At 39.1% G+C, this 24,505-nt stretch overlaps 2 protein-coding genes across 2 annotated transcripts in view; both read right to left on the minus strand.

The window, feature by feature from the left end:
• Positions 1-2,909: 2,909 nt before the first annotated feature.
• Positions 2,910-24,505, minus strand: part of LOC311063779 (deoxyribonuclease-1-like) — a gene marked incomplete at its 3' end in the record, with an annotated part of 48,491 nt that continues 26,895 nt past the window's right edge. Inside the window, exons 2-9 of the mRNA XM_084083380.1 lie at positions 8,208-8,719; positions 7,189-7,336; positions 5,910-6,016; positions 5,357-5,443; positions 4,613-4,719; positions 3,759-3,880; positions 3,178-3,329; positions 2,910-3,063 (exon numbers count right to left, since the gene is read on the minus strand). Of these exons, the coding sequence (XP_083939506.1) occupies positions 2,910-3,063; positions 3,178-3,329; positions 3,759-3,880; positions 4,613-4,719; positions 5,357-5,443; positions 5,910-6,016; positions 7,189-7,335 (876 nt within the window). The 5' untranslated portion in view covers position 7,336; positions 8,208-8,719. The remainder of the gene's footprint in view (positions 3,064-3,177; positions 3,330-3,758; positions 3,881-4,612; positions 4,720-5,356; positions 5,444-5,909; positions 6,017-7,188; positions 7,337-8,207; positions 8,720-24,505) is intronic.
• LOC311062514 (deoxyribonuclease-1-like) overlaps positions 17,313-24,505 on the minus strand; it is a 10,252-nt gene continuing 3,059 nt past the window's right edge. The window contains exons 5-10 of the mRNA XM_084081608.1: positions 23,415-23,533; positions 21,871-21,983; positions 20,708-20,859; positions 19,497-19,593; positions 18,783-18,830; positions 17,313-18,077 (exon numbers count right to left, since the gene is read on the minus strand). Coding sequence (XP_083937734.1) covers positions 18,006-18,077; positions 18,783-18,830; positions 19,497-19,593; positions 20,708-20,859; positions 21,871-21,983; positions 23,415-23,533 — 601 coding nt within the window. The 3' untranslated portion in view covers positions 17,313-18,005. The remainder of the gene's footprint in view (positions 18,078-18,782; positions 18,831-19,496; positions 19,594-20,707; positions 20,860-21,870; positions 21,984-23,414; positions 23,534-24,505) is intronic.

A 24,505-nucleotide genomic window follows, 5' to 3' on the forward strand; every position in this document is an offset into this window, starting at 1 on the left:
AAGCGAACATTTGTAACTCAAATCTTTGCTTCTGGAGGTCCCTGGAATAAAATATGTTTTACAAACGTTAAAAAATTTGGGATTGCCAAAAATATATATATTCAAAGATTTGGACAAATTTTCCGGATTTTAGCAAAAAAAAGCAGATCTACAAGCTCATAGTGCGGCACTCGGTGCCGCGCTATGAGCTTGTATATCTGCTCTTTTTGAATAGCCAAAGACATCTAAAAAGACACAGATGCGTTCCCACTCTTAATGGATTAATAGAGCGTACCCGCTTGCTCAGGGGAGCAACTGAAGTTTTGTGTCAAACCAGAAACAGCATCGTGTCAAAAGGTTGTGTCAAACCAGATCTAAATGTCTCAATAGAAGAGCAGTGAGACCAAATATAACCACCCCAATTGCATCCTATCTTAATGGGAGGCCATATCTTAATGGCCTCCCATTAAGATAGATACAACTATGGCCAAATATGGAGTGTGTTTGCTTATATGGGCATATACCGGTCGGATCGGCTTTGCAACGTACAGTAGATGTGAGGGCGGCCCCAACCTCTAGTAAGTTATATTGTGTTAACACATGACACAATACCATACAGATTGGACAATATAACATTTTATTCACAAAAAAGGTTACATGATACATTAAGACCGGGAAAGAATCTGTGTAATTTTTAGATTTCTTCAGTTATTCAAAACTTTCTAATTTATTTTGCATTGTGAGCTTGTAGATCGGCTATTTTCATATGGCCGGGATATATAGGGCTGATAAACATCTTTTGTGATGTTTATGTTTTGATTGTGTTATTGTTTGGAGGGTTTAAATGTTTATGCTTTGATTTTGATGTAATGAGTGATTGATTGACTGGTTCGGGAATGACTGACATACCATAAAGTGTGCGGAAGTTGCCGGCCCTCAGGGGGGAAAAAAACGTCAGAGACAAACCGATGGGAGTCCACGGGAGACCTGGTCCAGTTTGATTATTTAATTCTCTATTCCTCTAAAGCTATAGGTGGAAAATAGCAAAGGCCACATTGACTGTCTTTTATAATCACCGTTTAAAGGTGATACAGTTTAGGACTGGTGAGACACTTCATATTTTATTTATATCCAGCGTGGATATGATTTTGTTTTCTCCATGGGAGTGACTGATGTTTGGATTACAAGTTTGTTTCTGGAGTGGATTAAGTTTTCTTTTGGATTTCTTTTGGATTAACTTTTTTCGTGCTGTTTTGGGAGCGTTTGGGAGACGCTACACAGCACTATATTGGAACAATAGGAGCGTGCGTGTGACGTGCGTGACTCGAGACGCAGACTTTACCGTGGGCCGCTTCATGATCTGCATATACTTGAACAATGCATGTATTATTTTTGTTTCATTGATTTAAGTAGATACAGGGGTTAAAACTTGACCACAATGTTTGTGCTTTATTCCTGGCTGTGTTTGGTTTCTTTTTATTTATTGAAGTGCATTGCTTTCAGCCTAATCAATTGTATCTGTAGAGATCATTCACAACCTGTGATTTAAAAAATAGTAGTCAATATTTAATATCTGACAGTTACAAGAAGATGCCATAGGTTCATTGTTTATCTGGTATCCCAGTTTCTTTGAGGCACTGCATTGTTCTGTCTGCACTCTTTTTACGTGTTTTGCCTTGTTTATTGTCCAGAGTTCATGTTTACTCTGCTTATTTTTATGTTGTACTTGTGAATCACTCTTGATTATTGTCCTATTGTTAAGCTGTATAACAACATCAGGTCAATGTTATTTTTTTTATTGGACAAACTGGCTTCATGCAAGGGATAAGCGAACAGGTAATTATTGAGAAATAAACCCTGACAGGGTGATTAGTCATCATGGTATTTTTCATGCTTTCCTACTTGAGTATTTAGTACTTTTTACTCCACTACAAATGTTTGAAAACGTTAGTCACAAATTACTTTGTATGTTGAGATTATTATAAAACATACATTACCAATTAAGGTAATGCAACAATTGCTAATCTACAAGCTCTCTTGTTGTGAGCTGGCTATTTTCAAAAGATTATAGTTCTTGAAAAACAAACTAATAGTAGTAGTAAAGAGTAAAACAAATAAGAAAAACTAATTTTTAAAAAATAAGAAAAACGAATTGAACAATTAGTTGTACTTTTAGTCGATTTGGTTCAGATGAGGTTTCCTGTGTTATACAGTAATTTGCACACCTTTCATCACCTTTCAACATTGTAGCATGTCCCTCTTCCTCACAAACAAAATAGCCTGGTATTTTGTTTGTACAGGACTCGGAGAAATCTGAGACCTAAATGTGTCATTTCCCCAGAATAATACACACAGTTCTTTCATCCTTCATTAATTACATTTTTATTTTCATAATTCATTGCATCATGATTATTGAGTATTTCCTCACTGAAGAGACCAAAATCTATTAAAATTCAGTGAAGGGTGTTGATTGGTTGTTGTAGCTGGGCTCATGGTGTTGATTGGTTGTTGTAGCTGGGCTCATGCAGCAGGCCTTACTCTAGCTCCACCTCCACCGGGAAATGGTCGCTGACATCCTTTCCCTGTGGGAAAGAGAAATTACAACTTTATATAAATTTGGATTATTAAGACAAAACATACATTAACCAACTAAGCCCTATTTCATACAGCTATAAAAAAATAGCAGATCTACAAGCTCACAACGCGTTGCTCTGCGTTGTGAGGTTGTAGATCTGCTATTTTTTGAGTACTTAATTTACTTTTGATACAATTTGATAACAATACTTTAGAACTTTTACTTGTAACAGAGTATTTCTATATTGTGGTATTGGTACTTTTACTTAAAAATGTGAGTACTTCTCCCACCACTGACTGCTACACTGTGTTGATCAGGTGAGGTGTGACAATGTGCATGTACATTATTAAGGCTGTCACAGTTTTTCAGATCCACTTACTTGTACCCCAAGGGGAAGGTTGGCTGCGTTCACAAAGTTATAGACTTCAGCCTTATAGTCCCCTGCATTAGCGGCAGCACCAGCTGGATATCGTGCAACATGGTTCAACATGGCTGTGTTTGCCACAATCCTAGAAATACAGAGAGATGACAGGAGATGAGCCCTTTTGGTTTTTCTCTTTCTTTTCAATTGTATACTGTGTGTGTGTGTGCGTGTGCGTGCATGCATGCGTGCGTGTGTCTACCTGTCATATGGTTGGCCACTTTTGGCCAAATTAGTGACAACAGTACCATCGATCAGCCAATGGTAGTCAGGGGTTGTGAGGGTGAGCTTTGATTGGTCCTTCTTTGGGAGATACTTGCCGCCTGCATTGAAGTCACCCAGGAGCAGTATGTTCTGTTTCAAAGATGAGAATCAGAGTGATGCACACAATCATGAGGCCTGGAGGAGCCGAGGATTCTAACCGGGGACCTTCTGATTCCCAGATGACCGCTCTGCCTCCTGACCCACTGTCACCACGTCTTAATACAACTGTAATGTCTCTTAATACAACTGTAACGTATCTTAATACAACTGTAATGTCTCTTAAACTGTAATGTCTCTTAATACAACTGTAACGTCTCTTAATACAACTGTAATGTCTCTTAATACAACTGTACTGTCTCTTAATACAACTGTAACGTCTCTTAATACAACTGTAATGTCTCTTAATACAACTGTAATGTCTCTTAATACAACTGTACTGTCTCTTAATACAACTGTAATGTCTCTTAATACAACTGTAATGTCTCTTAATACAACTGTAACTGTAATTAATTAAAGTACCGTCCATGGAGCGGGGAGAGCCTGCACCACACCATCCAGGGCATTAATTTCATTAACAGTCTTGCCAGATCCTGGTTTGGCGTGCAGGGGGACCATCACAAAGTCAAAGGACGGCTGGCCAGCTATTGTAGGAGACATGAATGGGTATGTGTTGAAATATTATATGCATATTATGATATTTATATTATACATTATATTATAATGATTATATTATACATTCAGTGGTGTAAAGTAACTAAGTACATTTACTCAAACACTGTACCTAAGTCAAATTTCAAGGTACTTTTACTTTACTTGAGTATTTCTAATTTTCAATACTTCTACTCCACTACATCTCAGAGGCAAATATTGTAGTGAAACATTTGAGTACTCTTTCCATCACTGTATACATTACATTATAATATTGGAGGATGCTGCATTTCTTATTGGACACTGGTTGGTCAGGGTTGAACGGGGTGAGAAAGCCTATGAGAATCAGTCCTTACTGGTGACAACCTGATTATACATCTGACTGATGACTTTACTATTGATAAAGTTATTATTATTATTATTATTATTATTACTACTTGAGTATTCCCAATTTTCAATACTTCATACTTCTAATAATAATAATAATAATAATAATAATAATGATAATAGCTCAGATTTAAATAGCGCTTTTCGAAGTACCCAAAGTCACTTTACATAAGGAAAGGAACCAACTTTAATAAGAAAAAACGAAAACAATAAAGACACAGTGCTAAATTAAAAACTATTATTTACCAAACAAATATTCTTTCTATTCCACATCTAAGAGACAAAACATGTCGCACGCACGCATGCGCTCACACGCCCGCACAACTCAGACAGCTTACCTGGGACCTTAGTTGTGAACTTGGCAGCAAAAGGTGGTCTGACGAAGTCGTTGTTAGTATTTGGGTACTGGTAGGTGTCAACGGCCACGTGAGTCACTGTGTCGGTGCTAACAACATGGAAAAGAGGCACAAATTAACCCTTTCATTAATACAAAACAAAATCAGGTTAGGGTTATGGTTGATAGAGTTGTAATTAATTTAATAAACCAGAAATGTGTTATGGTTAATAGAAATGTAAATAACTAGAGGGTCGGGGCGCTGCGCGCCCCTCCCCCCTATCCGCTGCGCGGTGCTTTGTGTTTGTTGGTCTCTACAATATATAAAGCCATAATAGGAGATGTTCCCAATGGAGCTATGCCCAAATATGGAGTGTGTTGTCTGACCTCACTTGGGTCTCGTTGGGCGGTGGTCGGCGATGACGCTAAGGAACAACATGGCCGACTGTAATGTTGTGAGTTTGTGTTGGCCGCAATTAATTATGCTGCGAGGGGGCAGATGTGTGCTGAGCAGTATGAAGTGGCCTACAGACTGCGCGTAGTAATTCTGCACGTTGTGGCGTGTCTTGTTAGTGACATTGATATGTTGTTTTTGTGTTTAGTCCCACACAGTGGCAGGTTTTTTGGGGGGGTTTTGGGTTTAGAAATGTATTATAGGATGTATAATGTTACAGTTGTTGAGCTGTGAGAACATTGTGCAGATCCATCATAGTGTTACTTGCACAGTGATGCATGTGTTTTACTGTACTTGTAGACGTAGAGGTATCGTTCCTTTTGCGTGCTGACACCCAGTTGACCACTCACGATGTAGGCGTACACTGGGGCTGTAGCAGGTCTGGAGATGAATAAATGCACAAACACAATTACACACATACAGTACACACACTCTACACACATCACACGCATACAACACATATACAGTTACCTTGTCATGATGTAACTAGTCCAATTAGCGAGTTATATCACTACATTGCACAGTTGATTAAGAAGTAATAATCCAGAAGCACCGATGGCATAGCGGTTAAGGCGCATATATCACATACTGTAGGCTCTACTGTCTTTTGGTTCATTACCTATTTTTCCGGATTCCATTCACACAGTGAACCCCCGTTCTTTGCCGTTCCAGAGTTCGCTTGTTTGGATGAGCTCAAGTCTCAAAGTCTCAAACCCAACTCATTGTTCTGTGCATCATGTTTGAATTAGTAGCACTGAGAGCAACTAATTGCTCTCAGTGCTGCTAATTCAACCTAAAAAAGACTTGAAAACAATGTAAAATCATTGAAATACAGAGATGGTCTTACGTCGTCGTCGGGTTGAGGTGGTTCATCAGTTCTGTGACTACAGGCAGGTTAGTGTCATCACTGTCTCTGACCTCCTGGATCACAATGACGTCATACTTACGGTGAACCTACAAAACAAAACAAAAAAAGTAAACTAGAAAATACTTTTACCCATTTGTCAACTTTTCATGACTTTTGAGTTTCATTTCAACAGAAGAACTATCTCTAGGTAAGCTCATTTTATAATATTCATGAAATGTAAATGTAAAATAAAAAAGCATATAGTCCATGAGCCAGAGCCCCAAAATTGAGCAATGATTATCGAAAGAGTGGGCAAAACCACCTAGGCCTATATTAAATTGTTTATAGGGTCAATATAAGTAAATAAATATATGATAACCTTTCCACAGGAGCAGCTTTTTCATAGTTATCACACATTTTGTTATTTTCCCCATACGTACATGACAGGTGAAAAAAATGACAACATTTAAAAAATAGTTATCATAATGAAACTTCCCCAGTTGATTACTTACATGAAGACAATGATTTATCGTATTACAAGTTTTCTGAAATTGTATATTTAAATATGCAAATTAGGCATTAGGAAAATATGCCCGAATTTGCATAACTTTCCAGAATCAACATTGGAACATTGGATAAAGCCAGAGTCAACATTCTTATTTCATTTTGTTAAGATGTTGGAGTCAAAGGTTTTTAACGAGGGAATATTCAATATCTGGCTCAATTTTGTGGCTCTGGCTCATGGACTAAATGCCTAATTTGCATAATTAAATATACAATTTCAACAAACTTGTAATACGATAAATCATTGTCTTCATGTAGGCCTAAGTAATCAACTAGGGAAGTTTCATTATGATAACTATTTTTTTAATGTTGTCATTTTTTCACCTGTCATGTACGTATGGGTAAAATAACAAAATGTGTGATAACTATGAAAAAGCTGCTCCTGTGGAAAGGTTATCATATATTTATTTACTTATATTGACCCTATGAACAGTTTAATATAGGTATGGTTTTGCCCACTCTTTCCATAATGAAATATTGTCTGGCTCATGGACTATACCACATTGGTAAATGTACACCATCACTGTAGGCTTAGGAGATAGGGTTAATCAAAGAAAAGCAACTATGTGGCATCTGCTTTATCACAATTGAATTGTATAATAGCTCAATTGTGATTTCCCAATGAAAGCTGGGTATCCATTTTTTAAGAGCATTTTGTTCTCGATAGTGTAAGATAGTGTTCTTGAAATTAAGCTTAATAAAAAATACTTTGTACTTTTATAACATCAGCGATGTAATTCATGATCTGGGCATTGCCGGTCTTCTTCGTTCCCAATATCTGGATGTTCCAGGCTGCCACCAGCAGAGCACAGGTCAGCTGCAACCCACCCAGCAAGAGGACCAGACAACACACTAAACGCATCCTGGGGTTGAGGAGGGATAAGGTCCAGGTGAGAGCAGGTACACAGAAAAATCCTGAGTGTTCATTTAAAGGAGTAGTTCACCCAAACAATTACTTATTTTATACCAATTACACACCCCATGAAGCCTTGAAGTCATGGAGAATTATTAGTTTTTGTCGCATTCCAAGGCCAATAATTTGATGACCGGTGGAGCCATGACCGGTGGTCATCAAATTAATGGCTTAGGAATGCGACAAAAACGAAATAAATTCCATGAATTCAAGGCTTCATGGGGTGTGTAATTGATAGAATTGTTTTGGGGTGAACTACTCCTTTAACTCAGTGTGTGAAAATGGAACCAAATTTTACAGTGTAAGGTAACACAGGGGAAATAGGGTCATTACAAAAAAACTGGATAAGCATAAAATAGGATAACATGTTAAGAAAGGAAATTTCCCAAAGCAAAGTTGCAATGCAAGAACTACAACTTGTATTGCAACTATAACTACTATTATTTGAATACTTAGGACCTCAATGGAAACAAGACTGCAAGGACTTTTTTGGTGTTATCCTTTTAGACTAAGAGTTTGACTGTACTCGTGCTGTTTTTATATTTATGTCTAATAAAATATTCAATCAATCAATCAATCAAAAACAATGAACTTCCTACAAAGAGTTTCTTACAAGTGTAGGCCTATTCTTCCTTTGCATATATTGCAGTTTAATATTCAACTGTGCTTTACAGATGTTTTGAAACAAAAATTGCCCCAATTTAACCAAATAAACAAATCACTACAAATCATCATTCATTGCAACAAAAACAGATGCATGAAAAAAAAAATAAACATCTTGGTTTTCTGCATGTGTTGCACTTTGTCCTCAACATAGTTACCTGCTGCTGAAGAGAAAGCACAGAATGTGGATGCAGTCAGTTCTCAGAAGCAGCACCCAGAGGTCTCTATAGTTGCTGGTGTGTAGATAGATAGATCTTTGTTGATCCTGTGGGGGAAATGCAGTCTCCAGAGGCAGCACACAGCAACATGGAACACAGGACAGATACAGAACAAAAAGTAGATACCGTTAAGGATAACTGCAACAACAAAAAAGTGTGTGCAAAAAGGTGCAACGGTGAGGAAAACGATATCAACACAGTATCAACAGTATACAGCAATACTGTATGTAGCAATATCAAACAAGGTAAAAGTATATGCCAACAAAATACTAATAATAACAGTAGAATAGAGTGTCAATACAGTCCTATCATCTTTTAGAAGGATGTTCAGCAATGAGTGCAGACAACACCAATGACCAAGAGGACAAAACAATGTATCGGTATACAGACACCCGAAAAGCAGAGCAGACAACGAAACTGCAAGAGCAAAAACAGCAGTGGTGGGAAAAGTACTCAAATGTTTTACTTAAGTAAAAGTATCAATACTGCAATGTAGACTCTGTAACTCTGTTACAAGTAAAAGTCCGGAATTCAAAATGTACTTGAGTTAAAGTACAAAACTATTGGTTTCAAAATGTACTTAAAGTACCAAAAGTAAAAGTACTCAAATGTTTGAAAATAGCAGATCTACAAGCTCACAACGCGTCGCCAGCTTGTAGATCGGCTATTTTCAAATAGCCTAGGTATGAAATAGGGCTGAAGTGGTTAATGTATGTTTCATAATGTAATAATTTATATCTGCAAAGTAAATAGTAACTTAAGTTTTCAAATAATTATAGCAGAGTAAAAGTACAATATTTGCCTCTGAGGTGTAGTGGAGTAGAAGTAAAAGTATAGACAATTAGAAATACTCCTGTAAAGTGAAAGTACCTCAAAATTGTAATTAAGTACAGTACTTAAGTAAATGTACTTAGTTACTTTACACCGCTGAAAAACAGTATTCAATACAGTATCAGTACAGTACTATCCTCAGAATGGTGAGTGTGTGCGTGTGCATGTACTCACCTGCAGTCACACCTTGTTCCACACCAGACCCTGAGCAGAGACTGGCTTTTATGCTCCTCTCCTCCTTACCTTTCCACCTTCTGAGCATTCAGATCCTCCCCAAATTCAAATAGTCTCATTCACCTCTGTTCAACTGAATTTTAATTTTATACACAATAAAACATTTACATATACGGCTCTCTCACGGTAACTTTTTCATTTGGACGGTTTAGTGATTAGGTTGAATTTGAATTTACTCCATACATTCACGATCGATTATGGAGGCAACCATAAACGGCCATTCTATCTCCTGAGCCACAGCCTGTGGCTTCTACCTTAATACATGACATGACTGTGTGCTGAATGAAATGAACTCTGAACTGCAGTCTGAAGCCAGCACACAAGCAGTTCATACTGGGAAGAGGTCAGCACATAAATTATAGACCTAATAGTAGGCAACTTTCAAAGCAATGAGCATGTTAGACATTGCTGTTATCAGTCTATACTCAGCGACAGGCCAAAATGAGACGAAATAGTCATAATGTTGAATCACAGTATTCGTGTGTGTGTGAGTGCGGGGTATGGGGTATTCCACTTTAGGCTAGTGGTTAAGATGTTGGCTTATGGTGTCCCTTAATTCACACACAGGAGACCCATGGGTTCGATTCCCAGGTGTTACTGGCACGACCATTCAAAAAACAATCTAGACATTCACTGTCATTCATAGAGATAGTGCCCCGCCCCCCCCCCCCCCACCGAGCCATGGATCATCTGTAGGAGGAGGGACAGTTGTACATGCAACTCACCTCCCTGCTTGGCTGCCTGCCAGCAGATAGACTGGAGCGCTGTGCGTAATAAACCTTACTGTCCTCACCCAGAGCTGACACCAGTGACACGTCACCAGCACCCAGTCTCCCTTAAACAGTCCACAGTGGCTCCTCAGGAGCACCCAGAGGCCCTTAAACAGCACCCAGAGGCCTCTCACAAGCACCGACGTGTCCCTCAAACGGCACCCAATATACAGTAAAACTGTTGTCGTGATTGACCGCCACAGAAAAGGTCTATTACATTTTCTGGGTGAGTTGGATAAGCTGTTATTTCACATAATGTATAGATTCAGTGCTTGGATAGTATGAATGTCCTGCTCTCTCTGTGCAGCCTCTGGAAGTTGAAGGTTTCAGGGGCTGACAGAGGATGACACTGTCCCCCCGTGTTCCAGGTGCTGCAGTAACAGTACTCCACCTCCTCACAGGGTCATGTCTCGTTCAAGACATTTACTCTGATCCTGCACTTTGTAACTTGCTCTGAACGAGAGCGTCTTCTAAATGCCTAAATTGTAATACAATTGTATAACTTGTTATTCCTCTCTTTCAGAGCTCAGCATAGTTTGGTGTGAGTTGTAGAATAGCAACAGTTTCAAACAGCACCCAATACACTGTCCAGCTATTGTCATGACTGACATCCAGAAAAATGGTGTATTCAATATGTATTCACATAATCCATTGATTCAGCGCTTGGATAGTATAGTAGCTCCTAGTAGAATAATACTTTTATTATACAAATTGGAGCTTTTTATAGAAGCATTCATGCTTGTTCATTTAGACTTCAGTAAATTGTGGGAGGTGTCCTCTGTACTCACTCAGCTACTGATGAGCTTATAAATTGAAGGTGAATTATGATAGTGAAATGACATTGTAAAATACGTCTCACAGTAAGGATAACAGCAACATGGCCTGACATATGCATTTGCATAGCAGATAGTATGGACACTGTGCAAACAGTGTAGTTTGGACAGCAAAGGCTCCAAAGTGGATCTTGTTCTCAGAATACAGGAGAGATGTCAAATAAGTTGACCTACAGTATAACAAGGTATTTGAGAAGGAGTTTTGGTAACTTATTGAAATCATTTGGTGTATTTCAAAGCTTATGGATCATTCTAACTCAGAGGTTCTCAAAGTATGGGACGGTACCCCAAGTGTGGTCGTGGGAAGGTGACCTCACAGTGACGACTGAAAAGTTAATATAAATGTATTGTTGTATTTGTACATATCCTGTGAATAAATGTTCTGTATAATGTTTCATTTAATTTGCATTATTATTAAGGTTCTGGCAACAGGTTATACACTAGATGCTTCCATTTACAAATGTGTAAACACTTAGAAATTGTTTATCACAGTATTGTAAATACATTTTATAATACAAATGTATCTATTCAATTCTACCAGTGTGCTTATCTTTAAAAAGGTTTATTTTCAACCTTTAAATTGCACTGAGTGCCACGCTATATGAGCTTGTAGATCTGCTATTTTTGAAAAATCATGAAGATTAGTGCAAATCTTGACTAGAGGAAACATCTACCTAATATGCATGTGTCCTGTTCACTGGTTGTAGTTGTGCTTGTAATAACGTTATTCCAGCAAGTGTGATGTTTGACCCATTTCAGTTTAGGGTCAATAGAGCAGTGGTTTTCAAACATGTTCATGTCAAGGACCCCCAAATTGATGCACAGACATTAGGCCACGCCCCCCCCCCCCCCTTTTGAACAGATATAGTGCCAGGGACCCCCATGAGAGTAGATTCTTCTAAATCTTTCAAAAAATCCACAAGCTTACAATGCGTCACATCATGGCACATTGTGAGCTTGCATATCGGCGACCCCACCGAGCCATGGATCATCTGTAGGAGGAGGGACAGTTGTACATGTAACTCACCTCCCTGCTTGGCTGCCTGCCAGCTGTGGTACAGCAGATAGACTGGATCGCTGTGAGTAATAAACCTTACTGTCCTCATCCTGAGCTGACACCAGTGACACGTCACCAGCACCCAGTCTCCCTTAAACAGTCCACAGTGGCTCCTCAGGAGCACCCAGAGGCCCTTAGACAGCACCCAGAGGCCCTTAAACAGCACCCAGAAGACTCTCACAAGCCCATAGTGTCCCTCAAACGGCAACCAATATACAGTGCAACTGTTGTTGTGAATGACCTTCACAGAAAAGATCTATGACATTTTCTAGGTGAGTGTGATAAGGTGTTATTTCACATAATGTATAGATCCAGTGCTTGGATAGTACACACAAATGTCCTGCTCTCTCTGTGCAGCCTCTGGGGGTTGAAGGTTTCAGGGGCTGACAGAGGATGACACTGTCTCCATGGTTCCCAGCAGCTTGTCTGCCTGGAGAGCTGCTATCACTGGTGGCACCGTGTTCCAGGTGCTGCAGTAACATTACTCGCCCTCCTGGTGGCACTGTGTTCCAGGTCAACCTCCTCACAGGGTCATGTTAATGACATTTACTCTGATCCTGCACTTAAACTTTGTATAACTAGTTATTTTACTTTCAGAGCTCACAATAGTGTGGTCTGAAATGTAAATGGAACAGTTTCATTCATAACCAGAGCACAGTTTAATATCAGTACCCAGTAGCCCCTTAAGAGCACCCAGTGAAGAGCACCCAGTGAAGAGCACCCAAAGGCCCCTCACAGGCATCCACTCCCCTATTTCAGCCATTTGAAAATGCACGATCTACAAGCTTGTAGATCTGCTATTTTTGAAAGTTCTCTTCTTTTTTTTTTTCATTTTACTTTTTTTTGAAAACATGTGAAATGGGACATTCTGCATAATGAATACTTTCTACTTTTGGTACTTTGAGTACATTTTGATACCAATACTTTTCTACTTTTACTCAAGTAAATAGATTATTTCTACATTGGAATATTGATACTTAAATAAAACATGTGAGTACTTTTTCCACCACATGGTCTTTACCATCTATCCTGTTGATGCTGATGATACTGCTGTACAGGTGTACTGTGACATGGACACTGATGGGAAATGCACGGTAGAAATATGGCATTGTCCTGCAAATCTTACATTATTATGCAGAAAATGTTTTGAATGCATTGGAAGTGTGTGGTTAAATGTCCTATCCCATAGAGATTAAACATCTCTTTTCCAAGGTAGCCCTGGCACACAACAAACGGTTTTAAAACAAGCAACACAGTAAAACTAAGAATACATAAATATTCTATCCTATATTAAAACTGCCTAATGGGGCAAAATCACAAACTTGACGTCTGGCATTCTCCAATCCACACCAAACACTGTTTAGGGGTCCGCCATGAGAATAGCCACACCAGGGGCCACAAAATATAACAGAATTAAAACACTGCAGATAGAAACAAACTATATTACAATTACACAGCAACCAAAAACATTTAGTTCATATATGCCTCCAGCTCTTTCACATAATGTAGATAGCATTGTTTAGACAGATGCTATAGTGTCATGCACTAGGGTTCTGCATAACAAAAATGGAGTCTCACACAAGTCAAACAGTTTAAATAATGTTTATTTCTTAACTAAAAACTCAAGATTAAATCAAAAAATCAATGATAAAGTAGTGAGGTGTGAGTAAGTCAGTAGTCAGGGTGTCTGCAGTGTATGGATGTGTGGAGTGTGCTGTGTGCGTGTTGTAATAAGGGTGCGAAAGGGGAACTGAAAAGAACGGATTAGGCCAACATAGGCCAGGACCCACAGACAGGGACAACCTGTCTGTATGGAGGAGAGAGAGAGAGAGAGAGAGACTGGGAGCAGCGCTGCTTTTATACTCTCCCAGCCACACCCCTCTTAGGAGGGCCAATTGGCTGACGGCCTGCTCCCCTCTGCAGGTGACAGCACTGTGGCAGCTAGCAGGCCACAGTGAGGCAGAGGGGGGCAGGGCCGTCACAATAGGTTCATTGTTTATCTGGTATCCCAGTTTCTTTGAGGCACTGCATTGTTCTATCTGCACTCTTTTTACGTGTTTTGCCTTGTTTATTGTCCAGAGTTCATGCTTACTCTGCTTATTTTGATATTGTACTTGGAAGTCACTCTTTATAATTGTCCTATTGTTAAGCTGAATAACCTCAGGTCTTTTATTGTTTTTTATTGGACAAGCTAGCTTTATGCAAGGGATAATCAATGGGGAACATGCAAGGGACAATTGACGGCAAGCTGGTCATTAATGAGGAATAAACCCAGACAGGGTGATTAGACTGCGGAGGGGTCTAATCACCCTGAAGGGGTGACCGGTTCATTGACAATCATCCCGCTTATTACACGTCTACTTAAAGGTAGGGTAAGTGGTTTTCTTTGGTTCAAATACGTGTTGAATAGCTCTATATTCTGATAGTACTCATTGCTATAGAGTGTTTATTCAGTAAAAGGAGTGTCATTGTCTCTCCAGCTCTTTATAAAACAGAAAATGCATTCAGTTTCATTTCCAATTTTATCCAACCAGGACAGAGAACTCAATCAGGATATAGATTAAACAAGTGAAATTGGAAGTGATGACACAGATGACAAGAAATTAGCAGGCAAAATTGGAACTGGAACACAAAAAAAAATAAGCTTAAAAATGGGTTCTTTCTCCTGATTGGCTGAGATTTTGACACCTACCAGAAAATGTATTGTCTGTTTATTAAAGAGCTGGAGAGACGGGGAGACTCCTGTTACTGAACAAACACTCTATAGCAATGATTACTATCAGAATATAGTGTTTTAACCTTTTAACAAAATACTTTTTGTTTTAATCCAAACATATCACTTACCCTACCTTTAATACAAAATAATAATAATTGACCCAAAGTAACAACAAAATGAAGGATTAATTGCTTATAGGGTAATGAAAGCAGTCATTCATTTATGCCCGGTGCGTCCAGTGCAACACGGTTGCCTCAGAAAACAACGAGAAGTGTTGATAAAATAGAATCAATCTTTGGTTACTGCATCGTCTATTTCTCGCTTCAAATGTTTTAAAAAGACATTCTTGAGAGCAACGTCTAGCTGTAAATGACATTGTGTGTTTGTTTACATGGCTGCCATGTTGGGTACAGAAAAAATCAAGACAGCGCAGCAGGTGCTCTGAGTCTTTGATTAGACAGAGGTCTGTTATAGAGTTAAGCGGTCATTATTGAAAAAATAATTCAGTGAATGACCAATCAGAATAAAGCATTCAACCAAGCCGTGTAATAATGAGAAATAAACCCAGACAGGGTGATTAGACCCCAATGCTATACCTCTCTGACCTCCTCCAACGCCACGCCCCCTCCCACTCCCTCAGGTCTGGTGATGCCAACCTCCTGGAAATCCCCAAAACAAACAAACACACCTGGGGTGACACAGGGCTTTCTCAGTTGCAGCCCCCTCCCTTTGGAACTCACTCCCACCTCACATCAAAGCCGCCCCAACCTTGCCCTGTTCAAAGCCTCCCTCAAAACCTACCTTTTCAGACTCTCTTTCCCTGCCTAATTTAAATCTCCCTTTCTGCCTGAGTCTTTGCTTAATGTTTTTTTTTGCAAAATGTATAGCCTTTTAACTATTTCTCTCCTAATAAAGTTGTTTGCTTTGTTTTGTTGTAAAGCGACTTTGAGTACAAGAAAAGCGCTATATACATTTTATGTACTACTATTATTATTGTTATTTTACTTGGGTATTTAGTACTTTTACTCCACTACAAATGTTTGAAAACTTTATTCACAAGTTACTTAGTGTGTTGAGATTATTAGGCCTACTTCGTCCATTTGAAAATGTTCAATTTTCTCTCTCGTTATGAGCTGGCTATTTTTACATTTTAGTTACTGAAAAACAAACAAGAAATAAGAGAAACAAATTGAAATGATATTGTGTACTTACAAAACTAACTAAAATATGAACATACAGAAAAAAAGTTTAGTTTAGTTTTAGTCAATTTGGCCAAATGAGGTTTCCTGCGTTATTTGAACACCTTTGATTTCATAAATATGGTTCCCTTGTTTAGAGATACATGTGTCATTTTGTCACAAAATACAATTAATTCAGTTGTTGTGCATGAGTAAAACCTTTTATTTATTTTATAAATCAGTGTAAGCCAGACATCATGTAACAGTGCAGCAGTTAATTTGATTGAATTTTACTGTCATATAATTCTCAATCTGTGGGACTCGGGACCCCCAGGTTTTTATAGGGTCCCCAGATGACAGTGAAGTGACAATTTAAGGAATATTAATACCTTTTTAATACCAAAAAAAAAAGAAAGACAGAAAGAAAGAAAAGGAAAAAAGTCCATTACTGCATCAAAAGTAATCAATAAACTATATAAAAACTTGTGAAAGATTGGCCAAATTGTCAAATAATATAAGAAAGAGGCAACAATTGTGAAAAGAGATGATCTGCAAGCTCACAACAGCTCACATTGCAAGGCATTGTAGATCAGCTTTTTTCACAATCATATTGTCAAATAAAATATTATTATTTTATTATTATTATTATTATTATTACAAATATTATTTGTCTGTGGAACCGGTCAAACTAAATGTAATGCCTCAACTCCTACAATTCCAAGTGTTTATCAGGATGGGGTGTCCCCAGTTCAAATATGATTATTTCGGGGGGTCACAGCCTAAAAAGGTTTTGATCCACTGACATAATTAATTACATCATGATTATTGAGCATTTATTTCCTCACTGAAGAGTCAAGACACCAAAATCAATTCCATATCAGTGGGTGTTGATTGGTTGTTGTAGCTGGGCTCATGCAGCATAGCCTGGTAAACCCTCCCCCCGGAAATCGCATTTCCATTTGATTTCAGGAGTGAGTCTGGCCTGATCGCCCATTGTGCTGGTTTCTAGTGGAATTACCAACTAACCGAGCCTACCTAGCGTCGTCGCTCATCGTTCTGTGATTGACAGCGACAGTTGGCCAATCAGGTGGCGAGTACGAGTGAGCCCGAATGCGACCGAGTGCAGCCGACAAAAATGGAACGATCCGCTATTGTTTCTGTGCCCAGTTACACTTTTTACTTCGTCCATTTGAAAATGTTCAATTTTCTCTCTCGTTATGAGCTGGCTATTTTTACATTTTAGTTACTGAAAAACAAACAAGAAATAAGAGAAACAAATTGAAATGATATTGTGTACTTACAAAACTAACTAAAATATGAACATACAGAAAAAAAGTTTAGTTTAGTTTTAGTCAATTTGGCCAAATGAGGTTTCCTGCGTTATTTGAACACCTTTGATTTCATAAATATGGTTCCCTTGTTTAGAGATACATGTGTCATTTTGTCACAAAATACAATTAATTCAGTTGTTGTGCATGAGTAAAACCTTTTATTTATTTTATAAATCAGTGTAAGCCAGACATCATGTAACAGTGCAGCAGTTAATTTGATTGAATTTTACTGTCATATAATTCTCAATCTGTGGGACTCGGGACCCCCAGGTTTTTATAGGGTCCCCAGATGACAGTGAAGTGACAATTTAAGGACTATTAATACCTTTTTAATACAAAAAAAAAAAGAAAGACAGAAAGAAAGAAAAGGAAAAAAGTCCATTACTGCATCAAAAGTAATCAATAAACTATATAAAAACTTGTGAAAGATTGGCCAAATTGTCAAATAATATAAGAAAGAGGCAACAATTGTGAAAAGAGATGATCTGCAAGCTCACAACAGCTCACATTGCAAGGCATTGTAGATCAGCTTTTTTCACAATCATATTGTCAAATAAAATATTATTATTTTATTATTATTATTATTATTATTACAAATATTATTTGTCTGTGGAACCGGTCAAACTAAATGTAATGCCTCAACTCCTACAATTCCAAGTGTTTATCAGGATGGGGTGTCCCCAGTTCAAATATGATTATTTCGGGGGGTCACAGCCTAAAAAGGTTTTGATCCACTGACATAATTAATTACATCATGATTATTGAGCATTTATTTCCTCACTGAAGAGTCAAGACACCAAAATCAATTCCATATCAGTGGGTGTTGATTGGTTGTTGTAGCTGGGCTCATGCAGCATAGCCTGGTAAACCCTCCCCCCGGAAATCGCATTTCCATTTGATTTCAGGAGTGAGTCTGGCCTGATCGCCCATTGTGCTGGTTTCTAGTGGAATTACCAACTAACCGAGCCTACCTAGCGTCGTCGCTCATCGTTCTGTGATTGACAGCGACAGTTGGCCAATCAGGTGGCGAGTACGAGTGAGCCCGAATGCGACCGAGTGCAGCCGACAAAAATGGAACGATCCGCTATTGTTTCTGTGCCCAGTTACACTTTTTACTTTCGGTTTTAAAACGCTCTCAAACTTCTTTTTTGAGGCACGGAATTTACTTTAAAGATATCGTTTGGATAGAATTTAGTTGTTTAACTTCATATATGTGGTCAATTAATCATGACAGAGCCTATTTAAAAATACAAATTTAGAGAACCAGCAGGGGCGGGCAGTGCCACGCATGTATCCGAATAAGGCAACCTATTTTGGGCATGGCTGTCTCAAAAGTCCCGTTGCGTCACATTAGTCTGGAGGTCTGCTGATTGGCTGGAGGGGAACAACGATCATTGGCTGAAGGGGTTGTCAGTCAACGGTAATACTCCCGCCCAATTCCAGCCCACAGCCAATATTGCAGAATGGGCGATCAGGCCAGACTCACTCCTGAGATCAAATGGAAATGACATTTCCGGAGGGAGGGTTTACCAGGCTACATGCAGCAGGCCTTAACGTAGCTTCACCTCCACAGGGGAATGGTTACTGACAGCCAGTGCCTTTCTCTTTTCTGTCTGTGGGAAAGAGACATGCCAACTTTAGATAATGTACAAAATATGTATTTCTGCTGTTTTTAGACATTAGTGTTGTTGCATGGAATTGTCTAACTGAATACATTTTTATTTTGTATTTCATGTGTATATCACTTTCGCAGATTGTACCAACACAATGTTTACAGTAAGTGGTGCTATGAATGGCTTTGTGTTTATCTGTCTGCAGCACAAACACTGCCAAGCAGGTGTTAATTATAAGACAGAAGTATAGCATACTGTAAAAATCACGTGTTACTCCCAAAGAGTGTTATTGGCATTTGATGAACTGCTCTAGTGCATTTGTACCTGAACTGAATCAAATTATGTGGGATCTGAACGGAAATATGTACATATACTTTTTCATATACTGTACATTCATCACTTTTTTGACTGAATACAAACTTTGAAAATGTACCTAATTTTGCATTTGAGTTTGTTAAAATGCATTTGCTAAAGGTTAGATTTTTCTGTTGCCTTGAATTGAAAACCTTAAGGTGCAGGCTGCTGTGTCTATGAACAGTAGAAACCTTTCTAGGGCTTTAACTCTGAGTCGTTGGCTGTCACACTGCTGATCAAATGTTGATCAGATATAACAATGTGCATGTACATCGTTAAGACATATTATCATATTTGTCCAGTTATAGTTACCTTAGTCTTGGGGGTGAGGCCCAGGTAAACCTCAAAGTTAAAGACTTTAGCAGTGCCGGCCACAACATGTTGCATCATGGAGGTTTTTGCCACAATTCTAGAAGTACAGAGAGATGACAGGACAGGAGATGAGGCCTTTTTGCTTTTTCGTGTGTGTGTGTGTGTGTGTGTGTGTGTGTGTGTGTGTGTGTGTGTGTGCGTGCGTGCGTGCGTGCGTGCGTGCGTGCGTGCGTGCGTGCGTGCGTGCGTGCGTGTGTGTGAAGCATAGCGTTAGTTCATGCAGGACACGGAAGTCTTGTTGCACGCCAAAGCTGTAACTAAGCTCTCAGCTTTCTTTCCCCCATTCACAGTAATGCTGGTCATTACGTCACACACTCATACTCCAATCACAGCTCACGCATTAGCAAGGAGGTTCCTTTAAATACGGTTCGAATTCTCTAGGTCTTTCTTGGTTGCTGAACCAATGCATTCTGCTAGCTCCTCCTCCACCCCAGCCTCAACCTTTTCATTCGAGTCTAGCATAGGCTCAAATTTGTGATTATCATGTATATCTGCTAATTCAAACTAATATGTCAATGTACTGCTTATTGTTGACATATCCCTATGGGGGATTTGCCTAAAGGTAGGGTAAGTGATATTTTTGGGTTAAAACAAAAAGTATTTTGTTAAAAGGTTAAAACACTATATTCTGATAGTAATCATTGCTATAGAGTGTTTGTTCAGTAACAGGAGTCTCCCCGTCTCCCCAGCTCTTTAATAAACAGAAAATACATTTCCCGGAAGGTGTCAAAATCTCAGCCAATCAGGAGAAAGTACCCATTTTAAGCTTCATTTTTATAGTGTTCCAGTTCCAATTTTGCCTGCTCATTTCTTAGTGTCGTCACTTCCAATTTCACTTGTTTAATCTATATCCTGAAAATCACTTGCCCTACCTTTAAGCATTCCCTGAATATATGCTTAGCAGGCTGCTTAGACAAAATTCAGTGAATATTCTCAAAAGCTTTAACGCCAAGCTTAACTGTGTTCCATTGGTGGCAATAAATGCTTAAATCTACTTTGACGTGAAATCTACTTTGACGTGAGTGTTTCTGATTGAAGTGTGTGTGTGTATGTGTGTGTGTGTGTGTGTGTGTGTGTGTGTGTGTGTGTGTGTGTGTGTGTGTGTGTGTGTGTGTGTGTGTGTGTGTGTGTGTGTGTGTGAGTGAGTCTACCTGTCATATGCACATTGTGTTATGCCAAAATTACTGCAAGCACTGTCAGGGATCAGCCATTTGTAGCCATTTGCCTTCTTGAGTTTTGTGGCATTTTCCCCGCCTGGGAGATATGTGCCGCCTGCGTTGAAGTCACCCAGAAGCAGTATTTTCTGTTGCAAAGATGACAGAGACAGAGAGAGAGAGCATAATATACAGGAACACTTACTCTCATTCACATTATAAATAAATTAGATAAATAAATAAGACGTCATCACGTCTTAATACAACTGTATTGTGACAGAGGTGGACAGAGTATACTCGACCCCAGTACTAGAGTAAGAGTAGCCTACAGATACTCCTGGTTAAATTTACTTCACTACAAGTAAAAGTAGCTCAGTCAAAATGTTACTCAAGTAAGAGTAAAAAAGTACTTGCTTTTAAATAGGAGAGCTTTTGGTCTTGTTTTATTTGTGTTTTGTCAAGTTTGTTTTGTCCTGTTTATGTATAGTATGCAAGGATGTACTTATTGTATTGTTTTGTCTATTGTACTGTTTGCATTTTTGTCATAAGGACCCTCTCGAAAACGAGATGACACATCTCAAGGGGTTATCCTTCTAATAAAGGTACTATATAAATATACTTAAGTATTCAAGAGTACATACTTTTAAAAATACTTAAGTACAAGTAAAAGTAAAAGTACATTTCTTAAATACATCAATTAATTGCTGTAATGTTTTATATGGCCTTTTTTTTAATCACAAGTCAAATTAGTGTAGCATTGGTTCAAAACGAGTAAACTAAATTCCTATCTTTATAGCCTAGTGGTGCAGCACAAAATTACCAAATAACCACAATTATTAAATTTAAATATACTGTCTTGAACAAACTAAAATATGTCTAAAACCTCAGCAATTCCAATGCAACAAAATAACTCCTCATCTAAACAGTAGCAGTGATGTTAGGTTTTCTATGCAGTGGGTGCCAGCAGGACCCAGAAACTTTGTTTGGGCTGTTTGCTGGATTTTTTTTTTTTGCGAGCAGTCTACAACGTGAGCGATTGCAATGTGGAGTGAATGTCTGTGTCACTCACTGCCGCACGTGCACGCACCACCCCCCCCCCCCCCCCCCCCCCCCCCCTGTGTGTTTTGTTAGTGTGGTTGTAGAGAGAGTAATTAAATTACCTCGTTGTTCCATTTAGCCGTGGCAGCCTGCACCACAGCATCCAGGCCATTAATTTCAGCTAGAGGGTCAAGACTGGCATGCAGGGGGATCATCACAAAGTTAAAGGGCACAGCTAGAAGACAGGGAAGGGGGGAGGGGGGGGGTGACGTGTTGTAAGCTTGTAAATCAGCTATTTCTGCTATATTTGGAAAACGTTTGTAAATGTATGAACCTTTCTCAACATGGAAACGATTATGACGATTATGCAAAGTAATTGCGATTATCTCAAATAATTGTGATTTGACAATTATGTAATAATTGTGACAGGTCTGCACGCACGCAACGCACGTGCATGCACACGCACGTGCACACACACGCACACGCACACACACGTGCACGCACACGCACACACACGTGCACGCACACGCACACACGCACGTCCACACACACGCACACACATGTGCACGCACACGCACACACACACACACACACACACACACACACACACACACACACACACACACACACATGCACGTGCACACATAGACATCAAAGGGGGCTTGAGCCCCTGCCCTTTTGTCTGTCGGTAAAAAGTGCCCTTGTCTCCTCTGACTGTAAACTGTAGAAACCCCTGCGCGCACCTGCAGTAAAGCTTACTTAATTGAGCCCCGTGCCGTGCAGTGCTCGCGCAGAATTATAGTTGATTTACAAGCTCACAACGCGTCGCAACGCCAGGCATTGTGAGCTTGTGGATCGGCTATTTTTTGGGTGCGCGATACCGCCCGGCAAACGAAGTATATTATACACAATCGAAACCTAACTGAGGGCACAACTGAACGCAGTGAATGCACGCAGAACACGGACCAATTGTTTGAGACAGATTAGGTATGTATGGACCAAAAAAAAAAATATATAGCTGTTAATTTGAAATTACTTGTCAAGCAGGAGCCTATATATCTCTCAATTCAATTCAATTCAATTCAAATATGCTTTATTGGCATGACAAGCATTCTTATATTGCCAAAGCATTACATACATTATGATACAAAACAATAATACATATTCAGAATCACAACAAATAATATCTCTCTCTCTCTCTCTCTCTCTCTCGCTCTCTCTCTGTGTCAGCAGCAGTGGTGGGAAAAGTACTCAATTTCTTTACTTAAGTAAAAGTACTCGTCGTTAGGTGGGGGCTTCGGTGGCTATAGCCACCAATGTTTTATCCAAAGCCACCAATAAAAAAATTATAAAAAAAAGTTTTTTTAATTTTTTAAAATCATATATCTATAACCTAACCCTAAAACCGAAATAAAGTAACAAAAAACGGGTAAAAAAGTACCCGAATCCGACGAATATCCGCAAAATTTTGCGCGCGCGGGGGGGACACATGCCCTTTTGAAATTCCAGCCCCTGCCTCTCCAAATCTCTGCACGTCTCTGCACACACACACACACACACACACACACACACACACACACACACACACACACACACACACACACACACACACACACACACACACACACACACACACACACACACACACACCCCCCAGACAGCTTACCAGCTTTGGACCCGAACATGACAACAAAAGGTGGTCTGCTGAACTTAGGGTTGGTGGTCTGCTGAACTTCTGGGTACTGGAAGCTGTAGGACTGGTCACTGTAATTCACTGTGCTGATTCTAGCAACATGGAAAAGAGGCACAAATTAACTCTTTCATTAAAACTAAAAAAAAAAATCAGGTGAGGGTTATAGGGTTAATAGAGATGTTACTAATATTTAACAAAGCAGAAATAAGTTATGGAGAGTAGAGATGTAAATAATTTAATAAAACAGAAATGATGGTGCTTATGGTGGTACATGGCCACAGAGATAATTGTAATGTCATGGGTGCATGGTGTATCATTTGTTTTTCTTTTCTTTGCATATTGATATGAATGCTAAACACCAAATACAATAGATGAGGTTGAATAGTCTGCTTTGTGACATTGTTTCACACTGGGATTTAAACTTTATCCAGTATTCATCATATTCTCATGGTCGCTATTTTGCTCTTACACGCTGATGAAGGCCTGAGTAGACGAAACATGTCCGTTTGTCAGAGACCCCTACTGCGGTAAATAATACATTTTAAAGAAAATTCACCCTGTGAGTGCAGACTGTTTCTATAGACTGTTCACTGAGAGTCTGCACCCGTCTGTCCTTCTCTGAATCTATTGACGATAGAGCACACTCAGCTCAGGACTTCAGTCCATTAGCCTTTGGCTTTTTTTCTCTTAATTCATAACTGTATGAAGTAAGAGCACAACGTTTGTGAATATCATCGCTCTCGGGCAGAAACCTTGTCATCTCCATTATTCATCTTTTAATGAATTAATTAATAATGAAAGTGTTTAAGTGTGTCTGAACCAATGAAAATATTAACAAGAGCACACACACGCACGCACGCACGCACGCACGCACGCACGCACACACACACACACACACACACACACACACACACACACACACACACACACACACACACAGTTTTGGACATACAATGTTTTCACCCGAAAGGAACAATAATAGTCAATTACAGTTGTTGAGCTGTAAAAACATAGTACAAATCCATTCATAAGGGTGTGTCATTGCAGAGTGATAGGCCTACATG

The sequence above is a fragment of the Gymnoscopelus microlampas genome, assembly GCF_963454915.1.
Source record: "Gymnoscopelus microlampas genome assembly, chromosome: 16".
NCBI lineage: Eukaryota > Metazoa > Chordata > Actinopteri > Myctophiformes > Myctophidae > Gymnoscopelus > Gymnoscopelus microlampas.